The sequence below is a fragment of the Aotus nancymaae genome, unplaced genomic scaffold (assembly GCF_030222135.1).
Source record: "Aotus nancymaae isolate 86718 unplaced genomic scaffold, 86718_ANA_hifiasm-v0.15.2.pri h1tg000067l, whole genome shotgun sequence".
NCBI classification, from domain to species: domain Eukaryota; kingdom Metazoa; phylum Chordata; class Mammalia; order Primates; family Aotidae; genus Aotus; species Aotus nancymaae.
The window spans coordinates 25378585-25398101 of record NW_026988482.1 but is presented as its reverse complement, the minus strand read 5'-3'; the positions used below and the strand labels follow the sequence as shown (position 1 = coordinate 25398101).

General features: G+C 55.4%; 2 protein-coding genes and 1 pseudogene across 9 annotated transcripts in view; 2 read left to right on the top strand and 1 right to left on the bottom strand.

Moving 5' to 3' along the window:
- HEMK1 (HemK methyltransferase family member 1) overlaps positions 1-5374 on the bottom strand; it is a 37298-nt gene extending 31924 nt beyond the window's left edge. For 4 of the 8 annotated variants that reach the window (XR_001109855.3, XR_001109852.2, XR_001109853.2 and 1 more), the window contains exons 1-4: positions 5297-5374; positions 3231-3632; positions 2760-2851; positions 2353-2446 (exon numbers count right to left, since the gene is read on the bottom strand). Coding sequence is in view for 5 of the 8 variants with exons in the window: in XM_012467842.3 (XP_012323265.1) it covers positions 2353-2446; positions 2760-2851; positions 3231-3458 (414 nt within the window). In the remaining 3 variants the exon portion in view is untranslated. The other 4 variants (XM_012467843.3, XM_064367131.1, XM_064367133.1 and 1 more) reach the window with 4 other exon arrangements.
- A 1804-nt stretch (positions 5375-7178) lies between these two features.
- On the top strand, positions 7179-16512 carry CUNH3orf18 (chromosome unknown C3orf18 homolog). Its single transcript, XM_012467840.2, has 5 exons — positions 7179-7462; positions 9045-9440; positions 12843-12868; positions 13497-13644; positions 14837-16512. The coding sequence occupies exons 2-5, from the start codon at positions 9207-9209 to the stop codon at positions 14915-14917; spliced, it is 489 nt and encodes a 162-aa protein (XP_012323263.1). The 5' UTR covers positions 7179-7462; positions 9045-9206; the 3' UTR covers positions 14918-16512.
- On the top strand, positions 15251-18104 carry LOC135270831 (uncharacterized; annotated as a pseudogene).
- Positions 18105-19517: the final 1413 nt, after the last annotated feature.

Here is a 19517-nt window from a genome sequence, read left to right as displayed (position 1 = left end):
AACGTGGATGGCCACCCTGGGGAGGGTGAGAAACTGAGAGACTGAGCTCCTGCCACCACTAGTGGCCTCTCGCTTGCCGTAACACTCCAGACCACGGGAGGCTCATCTTGGTTGTCGTGCCCCATCTTGGGGCAGGGGTAAAGAACAGTCTAAGAAGTCCAGAAACTTTCTCTTCTTTGCCCAGTGAAGAGCCTCCCTCAGCCTGATACCAGTGGCTCTTTTGGGGAGACTGAAAACCAAGCTGGTCACAGGCTCAGGCCACTCCCTCCAGATGAATACGGGAAGAATCAAGAACAGGGTGGGGCCGAGGGGCAGGAGCATGCAGGAAGGGGTGAGGGGCAGGAGCATGCAGGAAGGGGTGAGGGGCAGGAGCATGCAGGAAGGGGCCGAGGGGCAGGACCATGCAGGAAGGGGGTGAGGGGCAGGCAGTTGTCAGCTCTGCCTAGAACTGCTGCCCCAACATGGACTCCATACCCCATCAAGAGGTTAGCCCAAGGCCTCAGCAGAACCTGAGTGCCACGAGTACCCTCTATGGTGGGGCAGCCCCAGAGAGGTGGCATTGCCTCCTTCAAGCCAATCACAGACAAAACACTGAGCCTCCCACACCCTGTACAGCCTCACACCAGGCTGCGTGAGAATGGCTCACACCCCCAGCCCTGAGTTTCCTACTGTATGCACTGCCAGGCCTGGGGCTGAACCACTTTCTAACCCCTAGGGAAAATCCAACTCACTGGGCCACATGTTTCCTGCAAGTTTGCACTTCAGACTCCCCTTCATCAGAAACGATCTCCCACACCCATGCTCACCACTCCCTGCCACAGGCCACGTCCTCTTGACTTCTTGGTAAGGCATCCCCCAATGTGGCTTTACATTGGAGTGAACCTGGTGAGTTCTCAGAAATGTCTGCACAGTGAGGTGAGCACCTGGCCTCCCAACCATAGCATCTCCCCTCACTCCATCCCTTGCAGTAGAGCTGCTCTCTTGGCCCAGACTCACCCAAGAATCAGGGGGCCACATGGGAGCCAAAGTCCACACTTGATACTCAGAACCCTGGCACATATGGCTGGTGCCAGGTCAGCTCTGAAGGAATGCAAAGGTCACTATGCCCTGATCCTGGGCAGCCAAAGACAGGAAATGATCTCACCAGAGATCACGTTTTCGGGAGCCACAGGATGGCCTCCCAAAGCCTGTAGGTGGCAGGCCACACCTTGCTCTGGGTCTCCATACGGCATCCCAGGTCATGCCAATTGCAGATGGGGCAGCCCCATGTGAGGGATGGGGCTCTGACCTGGGAGTCAGGAAATCCAAGTGCTGCCCCCATGCTCCCCTCCTTGACAGCCCTGTGACTTCAGCAAGGCCTCAGATTCTCTACTGTCCCCACCCTGACACTGGGCAGTGAAGAAAGGACCTGGCCTCCCAACCACATGATATGGAGGGGAGAGGGGTCAGAGAGTTTCTTGGCTAGGGGACAGAAGCTGGGAAAGTGAAGGAAGGGTTTGGGGCCCCTGGCTGCAGCAGGTGGATGGAAACTAACCTTTCCCAGAAATGTTTGTGTGCCTGGGTCTTTCTAGAAACATTTCTTCTCAGAACCTAGTGCCCTCTGGCTTGCCCACCAGCTCTCACCCAGCTCTACTCCCTGGTCTGTGCCATCTGGCTCCCAGCTCTGCCACCTACAAGGTCAGAGGGGAGTCCAAGAAGGGCCATAGAAAGCATCTTTTCCAGGACCAGTGTGCCTTACCAAGGGATAGCACACTTGTGCCACACATCCCTAGTCCTAGGAATTTAAGGGACGACACAGGTGATTACCAGACCAGTCAGTAGACCTAAGAGGGCCACCAGATTCTCTGGTCTGGAGGTCTAACCCTCTAATCATCTGGGTCCAGAGAGGTCCAGAGGGCAGTGACCTGCCTGAAGTCGCATAGCTGATACCAGGGTCTCTAGCTGTCTGGCTGGAGCCCTCTCTATTTCCTCCATGTCTCCTGAGAAGCTGCTGGAGGGCACTGGTTCTCTGTGGGTTGGATGAGCCATGGACCCACAGAACAGCTCCCAGAGAAATGGCAGGAACAGGCTAAGTACTTGGGCAGCATTATTTGAGGCACTCTGGGCCACTGCCAGACCTGGAGGCTGGGGTGGCAGCTTGGAACATGAGGATAGTCAAGGGGACCAACAGGAATCCTCTGTCTTCTGGGCTCTGCCAATACAGTCAGCAAGGAGATATATGTCTAGAAAGGCACTGTCCCTGAAGATAGCAGTCATGGGGCCCCAGTGCCCCCTGGAGGAAGCCTGGGGCAAGACTGGTGCCCTGAACGCCACCCTCATCTCAATCCTGCCTTGCCCTGATGGCACACCTACCTCTGTTTCTGGCCGAGGAATAAACACGGGCGGCACTATCTTCAGGCTGAGCCCCTGAAAGTCCCACTCTCCAAGGATGTACTGCACGGGCATCCTGCAGAGGGGGCAGCCGGGTGGTCATCAGTGACAGAGCCAGGACCAACAGGACCATGCCTGGGTTGAGAGACACCACTTGTGGCCAAAGTATCAGGCAAGACCATGTCTCCAATGCCTTGAGACTCCTGAGGCAAAGCCTTCCCTTGCTCCCTTCTTCCTATTTACTACCCGGGCCCCACTCTTGTCACTCCTGTACCCCAACACCTCCCTAGTTCTTGGACAACTCCTCCTCCCTGAATTTGGTGGGGATGGAGGAGGCTGGATTGCTGCTCCCCAAACACATCCTTCAGGTCTGATCCATGGGTGCTCACCTCTGTAATCGACGCCTACTCAGCTCCTGGATACACTGCAGTTGCTGAGAGGTCAAGGGCTGGGTCCGAAGTGCTGGCCTCAGGCTCTGAAACTGTCCCCACAGAGAATGTAAGTGGCTGGCTCACTGGGCCCAGAGGCCCCAATCCAGGTGTCTTATGTGGATAATGCCTATCCAGCACTGGTATGGAGGCCCAACCCTCTCATCATCTGATCCCAGAGGGAGGCAGCATCCTGCCCAAGGTTAAACAGCTAATACCAGGCCTCTAGGTGTCTATCCCTGAAAACTTAGGCAGAGATTTATTCATTCACCCAACAAACTGTTACAGTGTGTGACAGGCACTAAGATGTTCCTCCAGAAAAATCCTATCAGTTTCAGCTAAGCACTCTTAGTGGGCAGAAAACTTGGGTATCTCTTCCCTGAGGTCCTCCCTCCTCCCTCTTCCTGCCCTCTTGATAATATTGAACTTAACTGTTTTGGCTCCAAGGACATGAGCCACGATGTACTCACTGGATTCCCGGGCCTCAGGGACACCTTTCTTCTCAAAGACCCTGGTCCAGTGGTTGACTAGTTCTGTGGCACTGGATAACCCAGCCAGAGGTGGATGGGGTTGCCATGAGCTGAAGGCCCAGCCCCAGATACCTCCCCTCCTCCCTGGGCCAGACAGGAGGGGCCATAGCATTCGGCCCCAAAGCTCCATGTCTCAGGAAAAGGTTCTCCAGAGTGCTTCCCGGTTCCCAAGTCTGCCTTATGATGTCAGCTGCTGAGGTGGGTGCTGAGAGTGGTCCCTGGCCCCAGCTGGGTAAAGATGAAGAGGTTACAAGCTCTGGTGTCCCAAAATAGCGCTGGTCCTCATATGTAGTTGGTTGCCACCCTGGGAGTGAGAGGAACCAGGAAAGCAGATGAGCCTTGTATGATAAGCCCCTTCCACCAACATGTTGCCTGAAAATAGGTGTGCTCTTGCTCTGTCACCACCTTGACTCCATTTAGAGCCTCACACGCCTGTTTGATCATTCTTGTCTTGACCACTTATGTTTTCTTCACATTTTTTCTTTTTTTGAGACGGAGTCTCACTCTATCACCCAGGCTGGAGTGCAGTGGTGCAATCTCAGCTCACTGCAACCTCTGTTGCCCAGGTTCAAGCAATTCTCCTGTCTCAGCCCCCCGAGTAGCTGGGATTACAGGCGCCTGCCACCGTGCCCAGCTAATTTTTGTATTTTTAGTAGAGACAGGGTTTTAGCATCTTGGCCAGGCTGGTCTGAACTTCTGACCTCATGATCCACCTGCCTCCGAAAGTGCTGGGATTACAGGCATGAGCCATCGTGCCTGGCCGTTTTCTTCACATTTTTAGCTGAAGTGGGCTGAGCCCATAGCTCAGTCTCTGCTAATTTAAATGGGCTGGTGGTAGGTTAGGGCACATATTTGGGCATAGGACTGATGTGTCTAACTTAGCATGTGTGACCTTGAGCAAGTCATTATTTCTGAATTTCACTTTCTTAATCCATAAGATGGGGGTAATCACACCAAACCCATGGCAAGCAATGCATTAGTCTATGAATATCAAAGGCTTGGGAGGCAGCTCAACATGCAGCAGGGACCGGATGTTACCTGATCTTAACTGATGTTACAAGGGGCAGATGATTGCCTTTGATTGTGAGTTTTGCGTGTGACGTTTTGCATGTACTGTCATTGATTTGTATGCTGAAACTTTCCTTCTAATTTAACCCATAATCCAGGATATCAGTGTAAACTGCCAACTAAAAAATTTACAATTTTATATTTAAAGATGTCACAAGCAAGTTTAACTGGAGGTTTAAAAATCAGTGGTCCCTCTCGGTGGCTCATGCCTGTAATCCCAGCACTTTGGGAGGCCGAGGCGGGTGGATCACAACGTCAGGAGTTCAAGACCAGCCTGGCCAAGATGGTGAAACCCCGTCTCTACTAAAAACACAAAAATTAGCCAGGCATGGTAGCAGGCGCGTGTAATCCCAGTTACTCAGTAGGCTGAGGCAGAGAATTGCTTGAACTTGGGAGGCGAGGTTGCAGTGAGCCGAGATCGCGCCATTGCACTCCAGCCTAGGCGACAGAGCAAGACCCTGTCTCACCACCACCACCAACAACAACAACAACAAAAAATCAGTAATCCCCTTTACTATCCCTTGGATAAAAGTCCAAACTAGCGTCTATTGAGCTACTGAGCACCTGCTAAGTGCCACATCTTCAGATACAAGTAGGATCCGAGAAGGGAAGCGACTTGCCCTATGTCACTCAGGTAGAAACTGTCTCAGGCAGGATACGAATCCGAGTCCACCGAACTTCAGAAGAGGCTCTGTGCACCAGTGCGCCATCCCAGAAGCCAAGGCCCGAAGTCAGGGTCTAAACTCCCTCCCAGCTACGCACCGCATCGTTAACGACCCAGACGAGGTTCCCTCCCTCCAACCCTGTTTCTCCATCTGCACTACGGAGAATGGGACTGGCCAGGTCTCCAGTCTGTTGCAGTCGAAACACCCAGTTCCGATTCCCACTTCCCGTTCATACCTGCCTGAGAGGCTACCCTACCCGCCCATCTGCCGGAGAAGATGCTCCGGACTCGACGCCCGGATGTGTGTGACCCGCCGCGCGCTCCGCCCCGCTTCCGGAGTCTGCGCATTTAAGAAAGGGCTCGGGCGGACGCCGTAGCCCAACTTCAGGGTTCCCATCGTGGATGGGTTCCTCCCAGAAGACAGACCCTTGCGGATGGGAGAGGAGGCTGTGAATTCCACGCCCTCTACGCCCGCAGGCCCACAGGCAGGAAGTGCGAAGATGTGGGTGCGGTTTACCCCTGGGGGCCCGGACCTGCTGGTCTTCCTTAAAGTCACAGCAGGGATATGGTTCCAGTCCAATGGGATTTGCTCCGAGCTGCCTTTTAGGGACCGGGCCCGGGCAGTGTGCGGGCGGAGCCCAGTAGCCTGCCGAAACGGAGACGTGTCACCAGGGGGCCCAGGAGTTCGAGGGCGGGGACCAGCTGTCCGGGGACGTGGTCTATCTTAGTCGGGGGCCGGGTGGAGCTGTGCGTGGGCGGGTTCCAGTGTTGAAGACGGGTCCGACTTTGGGGTCCGGTCCCATTTTCGTGACCCTACCGAGGGCAGTAGCCCGAGCCCACCAGGCGGGGCCGGGTGGCGACCAGAACGCACGGGCCGCTCTTTTCCCTCCCGCTCCGGTTTAGGATTTGGAGCAGGAAGCCAGAGAACTGGGTTCGAATCCTAACTCTATTGGCAACTCATCAGGAGACTGTCCAGGTGTTGGGACCCTTCTGGACCTCAGTTGCGCCTTCTATAAAATTCATGGCAGCGTCTCGCAAAGTGTGTCTTGTCAACATCCCCCCACCAGAATTTACTGTTAATAGAACACTGTCAACTAAACTACTTTTTTTTTTTTTTTTTTGAGACGGAGTTTCACTCTTGTTGCCCAGGCTGAAGTGCAATGGCACAATCTGTGCTCACTGCAGCCTCCGCCTCCGGGTTCAAGCGATTCTCCTGCCTCAGCCTCCCAAGTAGCTGAGATTACAGGCGTGAGCCACACCTCGCCTGACTAATTTTGTATTTTTAGTAGAGACAGTGTTTCACCGTGTTGGTCAGGCTGGTCTAGAACTCCTGACCTCTGTGATCCACCGCCTCGGCCTCTCAAAGTGCTGAGATTACAGACGTGAGCCACGACGCCCCGCCTTAAACTACTATTAAACATGCTGTTTCCCTGGCTCCTTCCCAGTCCTTCCACAGGGGCATTTGCATTTGTACCAGGCTACCCCGTGATCCCCGTAATCTCCTTTGAAAACCGGCGGATTAGGAGTATATGAGGGCTCGTTCCCTGGGCTGAGCATGCCGTGGATGGACGCTATTGTGAGGGTATATGTAGACTTGCCTGGGTCGGGGTGCCCAATAATAAATCCTCCACACTCTCAAATTCTCTAGATGAAGATTCCCCATTTCTAGCCCGGGGTTGGAGTCCTTTACCAAGAACCCTCACACCAGAGGACCCAACTGAGTAGAAATCCAAGGCTCAGGAAAGGAAAGCATCTTCTTCAAAGTCACAAAGTCAGCCAGAGTTCAGTGTAGGCCCAAGGACTCCCAGTCTAGTGCTCTCCCCAGGTCTCCTCTGTATATCTGCATTTCGGGGGCGTGAGTCTGTCCCGGCATGGGTAGCTGGCAGGGATCCCGAGTTCTAGCCCAGGAAGGGTCTGGCCACTCACGGTCCCCCGCCTAACTTTAGCGCAGGCCACGGGGTGAGGTGCAGTCTCTGTAAGAAATGCGACCCGGCTCCAGGCTCCATCTGAGGGTGGAGTCAGACCCGAGCGACAAGCGAACGGTCCAATTCTGGGCGGGCTCTAGGCCCGACAACCAATCAGGGGCCGGGGGCGCGGAGCGCGCAGGGAGGCAAAGCACTGTAGCTTCGGGGATCCCCCGAGGCTGCTCGGCCCGGCCCCACCCCTGCCGTGGGTCCTGGGCCTGCCCACCCTTGCCCAGGCCGGCAGAGTCAGCGCTCGCGGCTGCAGCCGGTGCGTAGTAGCGGGCCTGGCCTGCGACTCGGAGCGTGCAGGGAGGGCGGACCTCGGATTGGACCCACCGCCCCAGAAGCCGGGCCTGGGGGTTACCCCCGCCCCGGCCTCCCGGCAGTCACCACCACCCCTAGCCTCTCCAACTGAGCTCGGCGCCCGGAGAGGATTAAGTAAGTGCTGAGGTCGCTGCTCCTGTGCAAGAAGGGAGGCATCACAGGGTCGCGGAGGCGGACATGGGGATTGGGGCAGGGAGGACTGAGAGACCTGGGGGAGAACGGCTTGTGGGTTCTCGAAGGTCGCAGTGCCGACCCCTTTCACCCCAGTTTCCTTCCCTGCTTCCCCTTTGGACCCTGACACTGGCCTGGAAAGTGGTCAGTAGGGCTCCTTTTCTCCTTTGGAGGAGAAGTAAACAGAGCCCCAGAGCACGAGTTAAGGGTTTGGCCCAAGGTCACGCCTGGGATCAGTTGCAGAGCCAAGAAAAGAACCCGGGATTTCCCTGTGTGCCCAGCCTAGCTGGAGGGAGAAGGCAAAGAGGGATGAGCCTTTCTACCCCGTAACCCTCTGCCAGCCTCGCCCTTTCCTAAGGGGCCATCACAGGTGTGTGCACACCTCATACACACCCATGCATCTTTACAAGGAGGCACCCCCACTAATGGGCCAGCCCAGGGGGACATGTGTGCAACCATGAGCTAGGTTTCCCTCCTCTCCCTAGACCCTGTCTGCAGCTTGGCTGGAACCTCTTCCCACCCTTCCTTAACCAGGGCCCTCTGCACTGGGCAAATCTCTCACCCTCTGCTTCCAGGGGAGAATGAAGTAAGAAAAGGCACCCAAACTGGGAGCTCCATTCCTACCTCTGAAGCTATGTTCCCCACTTGCCTTTCTCCTTGATCCTAGCAGCCCCTCTATTGATAGTGGTGAGGGAAGGCAGTCCAATGTCTCCAAGAGCCTGCAGAGAAGCCCTGCCAGAGAACCAGAGCCTCTCTCTCCTTCTTGTCTTCTTGTCTTTCCACATCGGCCTGCACTCACACTCCAAGCATAGACTGGACTACACAGTGGCCTGGGTCCAGGGGCTCCTGCGGCTCCGCTTTGTGACTGGGTTGGCCATGGGAAGAAAACCTAGCATGTATTGGATGTTTACTGTGGATAGGGCTTGTGCTGAGCTAAGTCTTTCTTAGAGACCTGTTTGTTCTACCATTTCTGTAACCCCACGACCCTGTGGGAATGTTCTCAATATTCCCACCTTAGACTCAGGAAAACGGAGACACAGAGAGGTGGAGTGACTTGCCTGGGGTCATCTAGTTAAGTGGCTGAGCTGGGATCAAAGACAGGCCTGTCTGACTTTTGGGCAAGTGTTTCCTTCCAGCAAAGGAAAAAGCTGTGGTATTTTTTTCCCCAAGCAGGATGAGGGATGTGGGAGGGAGGGAATGAGGACGTGGATATGTTGATGCAGGTTGGGGGAGTTTTTGATCAGGAGATGAAGACTTTTTCTTTCAAAATCCCCACTGCCTTTCATATCTTCCAGGTATGATCACTGTTATCTCCTTACTCACAGACAAGAGGATACAGGGCTTAATTTTTGTTCCTAAAAACAAGGGCACCATAGATATGTAAAGTACATGTCCTAATGTCTCCTGAACTTGCCCTCATCCTTGCCCTCAAACCTATCTCCCCAAGGCTTTCAGAACCTAGAGACTTCATCTCACTACTGAGCCCCTGTCCTTAGCCTCATGTTTTTTATTCTTTCCTTTCTAGCACCCAGGAAGGCAGGGGGCTCCCTTTATCCAAGGAGGTGGCTGTGCAGGTGGCCACCACAGGTGGCAGGAACCACAGGCTGGGGCACTCCGGAGTCAGGAGTGAGTGGGCAGGTTGACTGGCCTCAGGCAGCCTCTCAGCCAGGGCCCTCTCCGCGTCAGCATGAACTCCAGGACTGCACCTGCTAGGGGCTGGTTCAGCAGCCGCCCACCCACCTCTGAGTCTGACTTGGAACCTGCCACAGATGGGCCAGCCTCCGAGACCACTACCCTCAGCCCAGAGGCCACCACCTTTAATGACACCAGAATCCCTGATGCGGCTGGTGGCGCGGCCGGCGTGGGTACCATGCTTCTGTCCTTTGGGATCATCACGGTGATAGGCCTGGCTGTGGCCATGGTGAGAGCTGGGGTAGGCTGGGGGAGGATAATCAGTGTTTAGATTTATAGAGAACCTAATCAATCAGAAGACAATCTGTTTTTTTGTTTTTTTTGTTTTGAGATGGAGTCTCACCCTGTCCCCCAGGCTGGAGTGCAATGGTGTGATCTCAGCTCAGTGCAACCTCCACCTCCCAGGTTCAAGTGATTCTCCTGTCTCAGCCTCCCGAGTAGCTGGAATTATAGGTGCATACCACCACACCTGGCTAATTTTTGTATTTTTAGTAGAGACGGGGTTTCACCATGTTAATCAGGCTGGTCTCGAACTCTTGACCTCAGGTCATCCACCCGCCTTGGCCTCCCAAAGTGCTGGGGTAACAGGCATGAGCCTCTGCACCTGTCCAACAATCCATTAATGAGAGTGCTGTCCTCCCTTCCCACAGAGATTTGTCCACTGGGGCCCACAGACCAGAGAAGCAATGCTTCTAATTGGAAGAAACAGAAAAGGTTCTCAGGAATACATGGTGTCTTGAACCAGGTCGTGAAGGCTACCTAGGAGTCAGGGAGTTTCAAGTGGAGGGTCCCGATGGGCAAAAGTTTGGAGGCAGACAGAAGGTTCTATAAGCAGCAAGACAGTTAGGGCAGTGGGTGTGGGGTTGCATTAGAAGAGGCTTAAAGGTGGTTGGCGTGGACTGTAGTCTGGGTGAGATGACCTGCGCACGGGAGGCTGTTGGCAGTGAACATTCATTTATTCACTTGGCAGTTATTTACTGAGTGCCTGCCCTAGGACAGGCCTTTTGGACCCAATAGAGGCTGGGAAGACAAGGTCCTGCCCTGTAGTTCTTACAGGGAGTGGGAAAGAGATAAAAACCAAGGATTGCAAGGGAAGCCTGCAGGGACTGACGTGGGGACTCAAGCAGGAAAGCAGGGGTGCTTTCCAGGCTAGGTGGTTAGGGATAGCTGAGAGGCAAAATTAGAGCTGAGACCTCAAAGTGGAAGCCTGGCCTCCATGTCATGAGAAGGGGTGGAGGTGGGCAGCCATCAGGAAGGAAGGGGGCTGGGGAGAGGGCTGCAGGAATCCTCTAGTAGTGAGTGGGGTGCCTCCTGATCTGGTGTCAGTCCCTAAGGATATGGGCTGTCCCCTAAGATGATACCTGGACACTCAGAATGTCACTGAGGGACCACTGGAGATTGTGCAGGCTGAGACTAGGGAGAATGGGGTGCCCCTGAGGTTCCCCAGTGTTCCTGGCACTGGTAGGATCCGCCCACTGCTCCTCACAGGCTCTGATGGCTGGCCTTGGGCTCAGGAGCATGTCGCTCTGACAAATAGGGCTGTGGATGGTCCATCATGGCCTGGTTGGAGCTTCTGTTAAACTAGGGTTGCCATATGGGCCCCACAGGCTCTGGATTGCTGCCAGGGAGCAACTGCCGGCCAGCAAGCAGGCCCAGGGTGCAGCACATGCAGAATGAGGCCAGGGCCTGAGAGGTCTCCTGGGTGGGGGTGGGGTAGGATGCCAGCATTTTCCCTTGGCACCCATATACTGGGTAAGCAGATGGAGGCACCCTTAGGGACAGAATGGGGCCTAGAAACTGCCCTTGTTACTCTCAGTGAAAGATTTTGTCCTTGGAACTTGAGAACGCTCTCTTACTCTTTGTTCTAGAGGAACATTCAGAAGGCCTGGGTGGATGGCCCTCTTGCCAAAATCAGAGAGGTGGGAAGCTTGTAGAACAAAGGCAGCGGAAGGCAGAAGATAGCTCCTGGGGACCAGAGACAGGCCCAGAGGTGCTCCCTGAGTGCTGCTGCCCCTCCCTGATGCCAGCCTCGAGCAGGGCTATGGGTACAAGGAGGAGCAAATCTGCACAAGGCTTTCTGCCTTATCTAGGAGGGAAAAGTGCTTAGTACATGCAGACCAGGATCGGTGGTGGGGGAGGTTGCTAGAGGAGGTGGGGCTGCAGCTGCTGGACAGTGAGGGGTAGGGAAGATTTGGGAAGGAAGGTGTAGGGGTGGGTGTTAGCTGAGGAAGAGCAGCAAAGGCATGGAAACTGGGTAAAGGTTCTGGCCTTTTCTGTAGATCCTTCTGAATCACAGGGTCTCAGGGGAGGAAGGAGGGCTTGGGGCAAGGGCTGAGAGGTGGGGACCACAGGGGTTGGGGCTGGGGCTGGACCCACTTGCTCAGGGTGGCAGGGGCTGGGCCAGGAGACCCCAGAGTTCCTGTCACAGCCTACCCACAGGAGAGCAAGGGGGCACCCCACATGTGACCCTGGAGGGGAGGGGAGAGTGAGGATCGATACCCCAGTTTCTTTTTAGGCTTTTGGGGTCGTGCAGGAGGAGCTCTGGGCCAGGCTGGAAACCAAACCAGATTCAGTCTGTGAATGGGGCACAAAGAATGTAGAAGGATTTGAGGCAAACCACAGGGCTGTGCTTTCCCCAGGCAGAGGTAGTCATGCTCCTGGTAGTCAGAAACTGCCAGTTTAGGGAAGAACAGGATGATGGCAGAAGTCCCTGGATTCCCTGCCCAAGGCAGTCCCCCAAGTCTTACCTGCTTCCTCCCTCTCCTTGGTGCATTGTAGAGGGTTTCTTGCTCTGGCCTGGAGGTCCTAGATGTTTTCTCAGGCTGCCTGGGCCCTCATCTTCAAGGTTATACAATGGGGGACTGGACCTAGGGGCTTTCTTAGGTTCCTCTGGCATCAGAGTTTTGGGGAGTTGACCTAGGTTGACGCCTAGGGGCTCTGGTCCCCCTCCCCCACCTTAGTCCACTGGGGGCCGTAAGCATCCTGTAGGAACTCCAGAGACCACCAGCTCAGGGCCTTGCCTAGAGTTGCTGTTCTACATGCTACAGAGTCTGGCCACTGCCTGTCCCTGGTTCTTTTTGTTGTTGTTATAGAGACGGGGTCTCACTATATTGCCCAGGCTGGACTCGAACTCCTGTGCTCAAGAGATCCTCCCATCTCAGCATTTTGAGTAACTGGGACTACAGGCATGCGCCACCTTGCCTGGTCCCTTTTCTTTTTGTCTGCATGTAGCTTTGGGCCTGGGAAGAGTTGCAGGGAGGGGATGTGCTGAAGCCTTCCCTTTCCCCTCCAGCCCTGGGGAGCCACAGGCAGGTGCTGAGTGACTGGAGCTGCAGTTAGTACTGGCAGCCCAGCCAACAGGTGGGGCCCACCAGTCCCCAGGGCGGGCCTAGCTGTGTGGTCTCCCAGGCTGGGCTCCTTGAGGGAGACTCTGAGTCCCCAAACTCAGTCTGGACACTGTCTGCAGCTAAAAACGCCAAAGGAGGGCATGAAGCGGGGGATGTATATGTCATTAGGATGGGGGCCCACAGGTCTCTTGTTCATCAGCCTCAGCATGTCCCCATCCAGAAGGGCTGCTGTGTTCCTCAGGGCCTCCTCTCCTTGCCATTTGATGCTGCTCCTTCTCTTGCAGGTTTTGTACATCAGGAAGAAGAAGAGGTAATTCCCCACCCAAACCCAAAACCCAAGCCCATGGGCAGTGCTGGGCTGGGCTCCGAGGGAAGCAGGTAGAAAGCTGATCAGGGAGTCAGGGCCTCTTCTGCCCACTCAGGGTTGGGGGTGAACACTTTCCTTCGGGGAGGGTTGAGGGCCCCCCTCCCACAAGGATCTCACACACAAGGCAGGCAGGTGTGAGGATTCTAGATAACTAGGTATAACTCTGGGATTGGGGATGGGCAGGGAGGGGGAAGGCTGGGATTACTCCCACCCACTGCCCAGCCACCCTTGCCCTGCTGCTCTGAGCTGACTGCTACTGGCTCCTCAACCCCACCTGAGCTCCAGACACTGTAGATTACAGCAAGGCCCCAGCCTACGTGATCCCTGTAGGGCCCATGGACAATAGTTACTTGGCCTATTTAACTGCTGCCTCCCTGGCTACCCATCTAAGGTGTTGAGCTGGTACTATAGGTGCAAAAATGTCTGTCATTTAATACCATTTCAAGGGAAATCTTAAGGCCCTAAGCATGGTTGTGTGCTGTGGCTCAGCTAGTCAGCAGGCAGGGCCTGGAGGGCTGCTGGGAGGGGAAGGGCCTGCCCTGCCCCCAGCAGCCTTTGCCCCCATCCCCAGGCTGGAGAAGCTACGCCACCAGCTCATGCCCATGTACAACTTCGACCCCACGGAGGAACAAGATGAGTTGGAGCAGGAGCTGCTGGAGCATGGGCGGGACGCCGCCTCCATGCAGGCTGCCACCTCTGTGCAGGCCATGCAGGGCAAGGTGGGCACTGACCAGGCTCCCCACCCCACCTGCAGCATCCTCCGTCCTCCACCCTTACCCTCCCTCCTTTCTTATGCAACTTTTCAGCACCTGCCCTGTGGTCACGTGGCAGGTATTGGGTACATGACTTTTGCCAGATTTGTTCAGAAAGCGGTCAGATTGCTCGGGGACCACCCACAAACTCCCAGTGCAAGGCCAGGCTGGGCAGTCCTGGGAACAAGCCTGGCTCTGCCCCATAGCCTAGTGATCTTGGGAGGCCCACTGGCATCTCTGAGCCTCAGTGTTCTCACCCACAAATGAACATCCTAGTTCATGCTCCGTGTGCCCCCATGTACTGGTTAGGAAAGTAGAAAAGGACTAATGGGGGAGATTGTTGGTGACTGGGACCCTGGGTTCCTCTGCTTCCTGAGGGTCTGTGGTGCTGAGTGGGTTGTGGATGGGGTCAGACTCTCAGGCAGCAGTTCCTCTGAATAGGCTGGGGGATTCCCAGTGGCTGACAGACCCAGGATGGAAAGATCCCAGCCAAACTTGCCTCCTACATCCAAAGGGATGGGACCTGTGTGGTCATCCTGCTGTAGCCACTGAGCTGCCTGACCACTTGCCACCATTCCCCCAAATTCCCAAGGGCCAGAGCATCATGAGCAGGCCTGGGCTGCCCCTGACTCATCCAGCCTCTTTGCATCTTCTTGGGGTCAGAAAGAATCCAGACTGGGAGTCTGAAGACCCTTTGGTTTTGACACCAGTTCTGCGTGACCTGGGTCAGGATATATTGCCCTCTTGGGATATTCAGGAACTCGCACAGAGAACCTTGGTGCACTCAGCCCCTGGGACTGCTGGCCACTTGACACTTGTTTCCTCTGGTCCTCCCTTGTGCTGCCCCTGTGCTAGGGCCTGGGGGTGCAGAGTCCAGTCCTCTGACTCCCCTGCTGGGAAAAGACGCTGCATGCATAATTAAATCAACACAGTAAGTGCCGCCAAGGTGACAGGGCAAGCTGGGGATGGCTTTTGTGGGGAGGAGTCATCTGAGCCAAGTCGTATTTCTAGGCTGAGCTTGGAGGGAGTGCATTCCAGGCAGAAGCCATTGCTGGTGCCAAGCATAGGCAGGCACCAGGAAGTGAGGGTGGAAGTGACCGGGCCAGCGAGTGCATGGCCTTGGTCATGGTCTCTGATGCCCCTGCCTGTCTTCCTGCAGACTACTCTGCCCTCCCAGGGCCCACTGCAGAGGCCCAGCCGACTGGTGTTTACCGACGTGGCCAACGCCATCCATGCGTGAGTGGCCTGGGACAAGCCTGGACTTCTGATAGAGACCTGCCATGGTGCCCACAGAGCTCCCCACTCCCTGATTATCAAGACCTACTCTGAGGACCTGCCCTGCGAAGACATGAGAAGGCCAAGCCAGGCCCCAGCAGTTCTGCAGACCCACCTGCTGACTATAGGCTCTAAGAGAGGGCCCTGACCAGGCTGGACATTTGACCACTGACTTCTGACCTGAGGGTCCTGGCATGGAGGCCATCCCTCATGCTGTGAAGGTCAAGAGCTACTGCCGGCTTCCTTATCCCTTGTCCAGATCCCTCACATCAGGGTCTGCCCCTTTAACGTGGAGGAAATGGGGAAAGATACAGAGTGGGAGGGACTGGAGGAGGAGAGGGGAAGTTCCCCTCTATCAGGCAGACACCTGTTTTTTTGGAATCTAGAGCCTCTTCTGAGGTGGAGACAGGAAACCACCCAAGTTATAGGGACAGTAGGTCAGCACCTGTTATGGGCCCTGAGAAGCCCAGAGATGGAGCTGAAACTGCCCAGTATGCAAGGATGCCAGGAGAAGAGCAATTCACACCCAGGGTCCATCCATACTACAGAGGGTCTAGGAGGTCTCCCAGCCACCCATCCCTGGCAGCCAGATGTTACTGGGCCCAAGCTAGGATGGGAGCTGAGGGGGAAGGAAGTAGGGGAATGGTAGTGGAAGAGAGGCCTCATGCATATGCATGAGTGTTCCTGTGGGCAGACATGTGCCTGTCCCAGACAGGGGGCAGGATGGAGATTGTCACATTGGCCCCACCCTCTAAGTTGACCTCCCCACTATGGTATGTAGCAGAGCATCAGGGTAGGCTACCTCCTCTGCCCTCAATCTTCAGGGACTGCCAGGAAGAGGGAAGCACGGCAGGGTTCCTGTCTCCACTGCATTGCTTCACTGGGCACAACTGCTTCTGAAAACGGCTCCCTGTCTTGGGCTCTACTGGGGATCTGGGGTTGGGAGAGGCTGTTGGTCTGAGGGCAGTAATCACAGGCTGCAGGCTTCGGGGGGCAGTTATGACTGCCTGAAAGCGGGTGAGGGATTGCCCCTCAGAAAAAGACCTAAAAAACCTAGTCTATGTGTGAATTCCCCACCTCCATCCCATCTATGGGAAGGGCTGTTCAGTGTTTATAGAGTGAGGAAACGGGTCCCTGCACTTTCCTTCTCCATAAGCCTTGCAGGGTCAGGGCTGATGCCAGGGATCCTGACAAAGCATTGGGCAGAGACAGATCCCAAAAGTGGGGCTTTTTTTCTATGCTGGGCATACATATGCACCCAAGCATGCACAGAAGCATGTCCCATGCCCAGCCTTGCCACTGTCACTGGCCGCTGCTGGTCGGAGGGGATGCAGGGGTGGTGTATGCCGACCTTCCTTTGGGCAAATGCCCCATGTCAGGAGGTATGGGCCTAGGAAGCCCCCATGGGGAAGGTTCTGGATTTATTCCCTCCTCTAAATGCTATAAATACATTAGCACTTGAGCTGACTGGAGGCTGCCGGGAATTCAGGATACATACAGCTGTAATTGAACCCCGAGCAGCTCCATGTGAGAATATTAAATATGTAATGAAGATGTTTACATGAAGAGAGTGTGAGCCTGTGGCACTTGGGGTGTGGAACCCCAGGAGGGGCAGGATGGGTGAGGGGCTGTGGGGGCCTGGGGATAGTTGCTTGGATCACAGCTAGGAAGTGGCAGCCCTGTTGGTTTCTCTTGAGCTGTCTGAGGAAATGCCCCTGGCCCTGAGTTTGAGGTTGCCGTGGGGCTTCGTGTCTCAACTGTGGATTGGGGTCACAAGGACTGCCACCCACTAGGGTGGAGAGGTCAAGTGGACAGGACCTTGTGGGACTGGGGGAGGAAGGGGTCTTGAGCCTGAAGGGCCTGGGGAAGGTATGAGGCCTCAGGACACACCGGAGCTGGGTCTGAAACACAAAAGGAAGCAAAATAGTGTGGCTTTTTCTGGAGCACAAGGGTGCAGGGGAAGGGTGGGGGTGTGGGAAGCCATTAGGGTCATCTGTGTGGAACCCACCTGCAGGGTTCAGAAGGGTTTGGGGGAGAATGACACTAGGGTGACCAGCCATCCTGGTTTTCCCAGGACTGTCCCAGTTTTAGCCCTGAAAGTTCCACAAACCAGGACTCTAAGTAACATCCAGACCCTCCCCAGAGAGCTGAGCCTTCAGGCCAGTATCATGGAAATAAGGGGTGGAAGAGCCCCCAAGTTCCATGATGGGAGGGCTGAGCTAGAGGAAGGGGCTAGGGGACAGGGCCTCAGATGAGGGGAGGGCCACTCACCCACAGGCCAACCACACTGGGGTCATGGCTCACCCTGTCAGTGATGGCCTTGGTCTTGGGAAGGAGTCTCATTCCCTCAGCAGATTGGTAGGATTCTGGAGGGGCATGGAATGAGAGGAGGGGTGGTGGTGGGCTGTGTCCTCCCACCCTTTTGGATGGTACTTCAGCCCAGGGATGTGGGAGACACAGAAGACCCAGCGTCTGGGAGATCCTGAAGAAACGGGGTCTGTGAGACTCCCAGGGACCAGGACCTGGACAGTGGCTCATCCACTCCTGCTGTCTGCCCCATGCCTCTCTCTTGCAGGGCAGGCTTGGCTAGACAAGGTGCACAGGGCAGCTGTCTCTGTGAGTGCCGGGGCCCGTGTCCACACCTCTTGTGCCCTCACAGGCACTGTCTCCCCCTTCCACCCACCTTCTGCTCTCTAGGTCTTATTCCCAGTCCTGCAGGAAAACCAAGTTCCCAGTAAGTCCCCAGGTCTTCCAGAGTGTGGGATCAATAAATATTGGGGTGAAAGTTTCTGGTTGGCGTGTCCTCTTTGAGGCCTTGAGCCTGGTTCACTTACCACCTTCAGCCAGGCAGCGGATTGAGATGGAGTCCCCTGCCTGCTTCACTGCTCCTGAAATTGACTGTTAAACAGGGCCCTTTGAGAAATGCCTCCTGCCCCACAATACACACACACACACACACACACACACACACACGCACACACACACACACACTCTCTCGCTCTCTTCCATAAGTAAAACCTTTCCTCTGAAATAGCACCCAGGGCTTGGGCTCAGAAGCTGCTGCAGTTTGTGGTAGGTGGTATCTGGGTGGACGCGGCTCGGCGCCTTCAGAGGCCATCTTGTTGTTTAATAAAGTGAAGTGTCACCTTTGAGCCAAAGTGAATGAAATAATCCCATTGCCTGGCTGCAGGCAGACACTGGGGACGCCTACAGATTGTAAAGGAAAGTTCTTCCTGGGGAGGGCCCAGAAACTCCAGTAGAGCAGCCTGACCTTTCTGTGGATTCCTTCCAGAAACATTGCTAAGCGTCTTATCATGAGCCTGGCACCACTGTCCTGTCGGTGAACCAACCTAGACTCTGCATTTCCATTCTAGATGGAGGAGACAGATGTCAAATAGGGAAAAAGGTGTGTGTGTGTGTGTGTGTATGTGTGTGTTTGGGGGGTGGGTGTGGGTGTGGGTGTGTACACACATACACACATTCTATAGGTCTATGTATCTTTACAGCTATAGGAAAAAGAAGGCGGGGTGCAGGCAGGGTGTGCCTGGGAATTTTATAAGCTGGGGCAGACACCCCCACCCCATCCTGCCCAGCTGCACCCCTCAGCAGGCCTCAGTGTGGAGAGCCATGGCCAATGATATGTGGGGGAACCCCCAGGAGACACTGTTTTGACGTTCCCATCCACCTTGTCCTCTGAGGGCTCAGGATGGGGCCAACAGCAGGTGAGAACATCTGGTCACCCAGAGGACACTCTGAAAGGCCAGAGTCGCTGAGAAATGAACAGGAAGTGTGTGGACATCAGCTGCAGGGAAGGGAGGAAGGGAGGGGAGCGCATGGAGACCCCTTAGGCGGGGTGAGATCAGTATGCCATCCCACCTGGGCCTGGGTCTGCCCATGGCACCTCTCACCTCTCCCCAGCCCTCCAAGCTCCTTGGCAGCAGTCCCTGCCCCTCTTCACCCTGGGTTCTTTGTACCTGCAAGTGGAAGATCATGGCAGGTGTCAGTGCTCCCCAGGGACAATGCCCTGCCCCTCTCCCCCAACCCAAGGGAGCTAGGGGAAGGCAGCAGGCATACAGGGAGGAGCAAGAAGTAGGTGTCACCTCCCTGATCCCAGAGAAAAATCTAGGGCTAGAACCTTCAGCCCAGGAGAGGGTCTGTCGGGCCAAGCAGAGAGGGAGGCAGAGCTGAGACCTATCTGGGAAGGGGGTTTCCTTTTCCCAGCCCCTGGCCTGGGGAAAGCAGTCTGTGTCAAAGAGACCTTCTGCTGGGTGGAGGAGGAGGACCTGCTTCTCTGGTCTTCCCTCAGCTTTGAAGGAGTCCCCTGTCTCCGGGTTCTGCTGGGAAGGTGACCCTCTGGGAGTCTGGGGCCAGGGTTTCTGTCTGGAGATGTTACCCTGAACGCAAATCTGCAGACAGGGGAGGGAGGTCGAGACAGCTTTTACTCTGAAGCCAGGGGGCCCACCTCCCTGGCCTCACCCAGGGGATACCAAGGCCTTCCTTGTCAAGCCAGGTCAGCTCTGATCAGTCGGTCACAGCCTGAGCCAGATTTTCACATTTGGGGCAAA

Excerpts from the sequence above, each read along its gene's own strand:
- CUNH3orf18 (XM_012467840.2), top strand. The coding sequence starts at position 9,207 with ATGAACTCCAGGACTGCACCTGCTAGGGGCTGGTTCAGCAGCCGCCCA. Across the intron at positions 9,441-12,842 it reads TAGGCCTGGCTGTGGCCATG|GTTTTGTACATCAGGAAGAA; the intron begins GTGAGAGCTGGG and ends CTTCTCTTGCAG. Across the intron at positions 13,645-14,836 it reads TGCAGGCCATGCAGGGCAAG|ACTACTCTGCCCTCCCAGGG; the intron begins GTGGGCACTGAC and ends GTCTTCCTGCAG.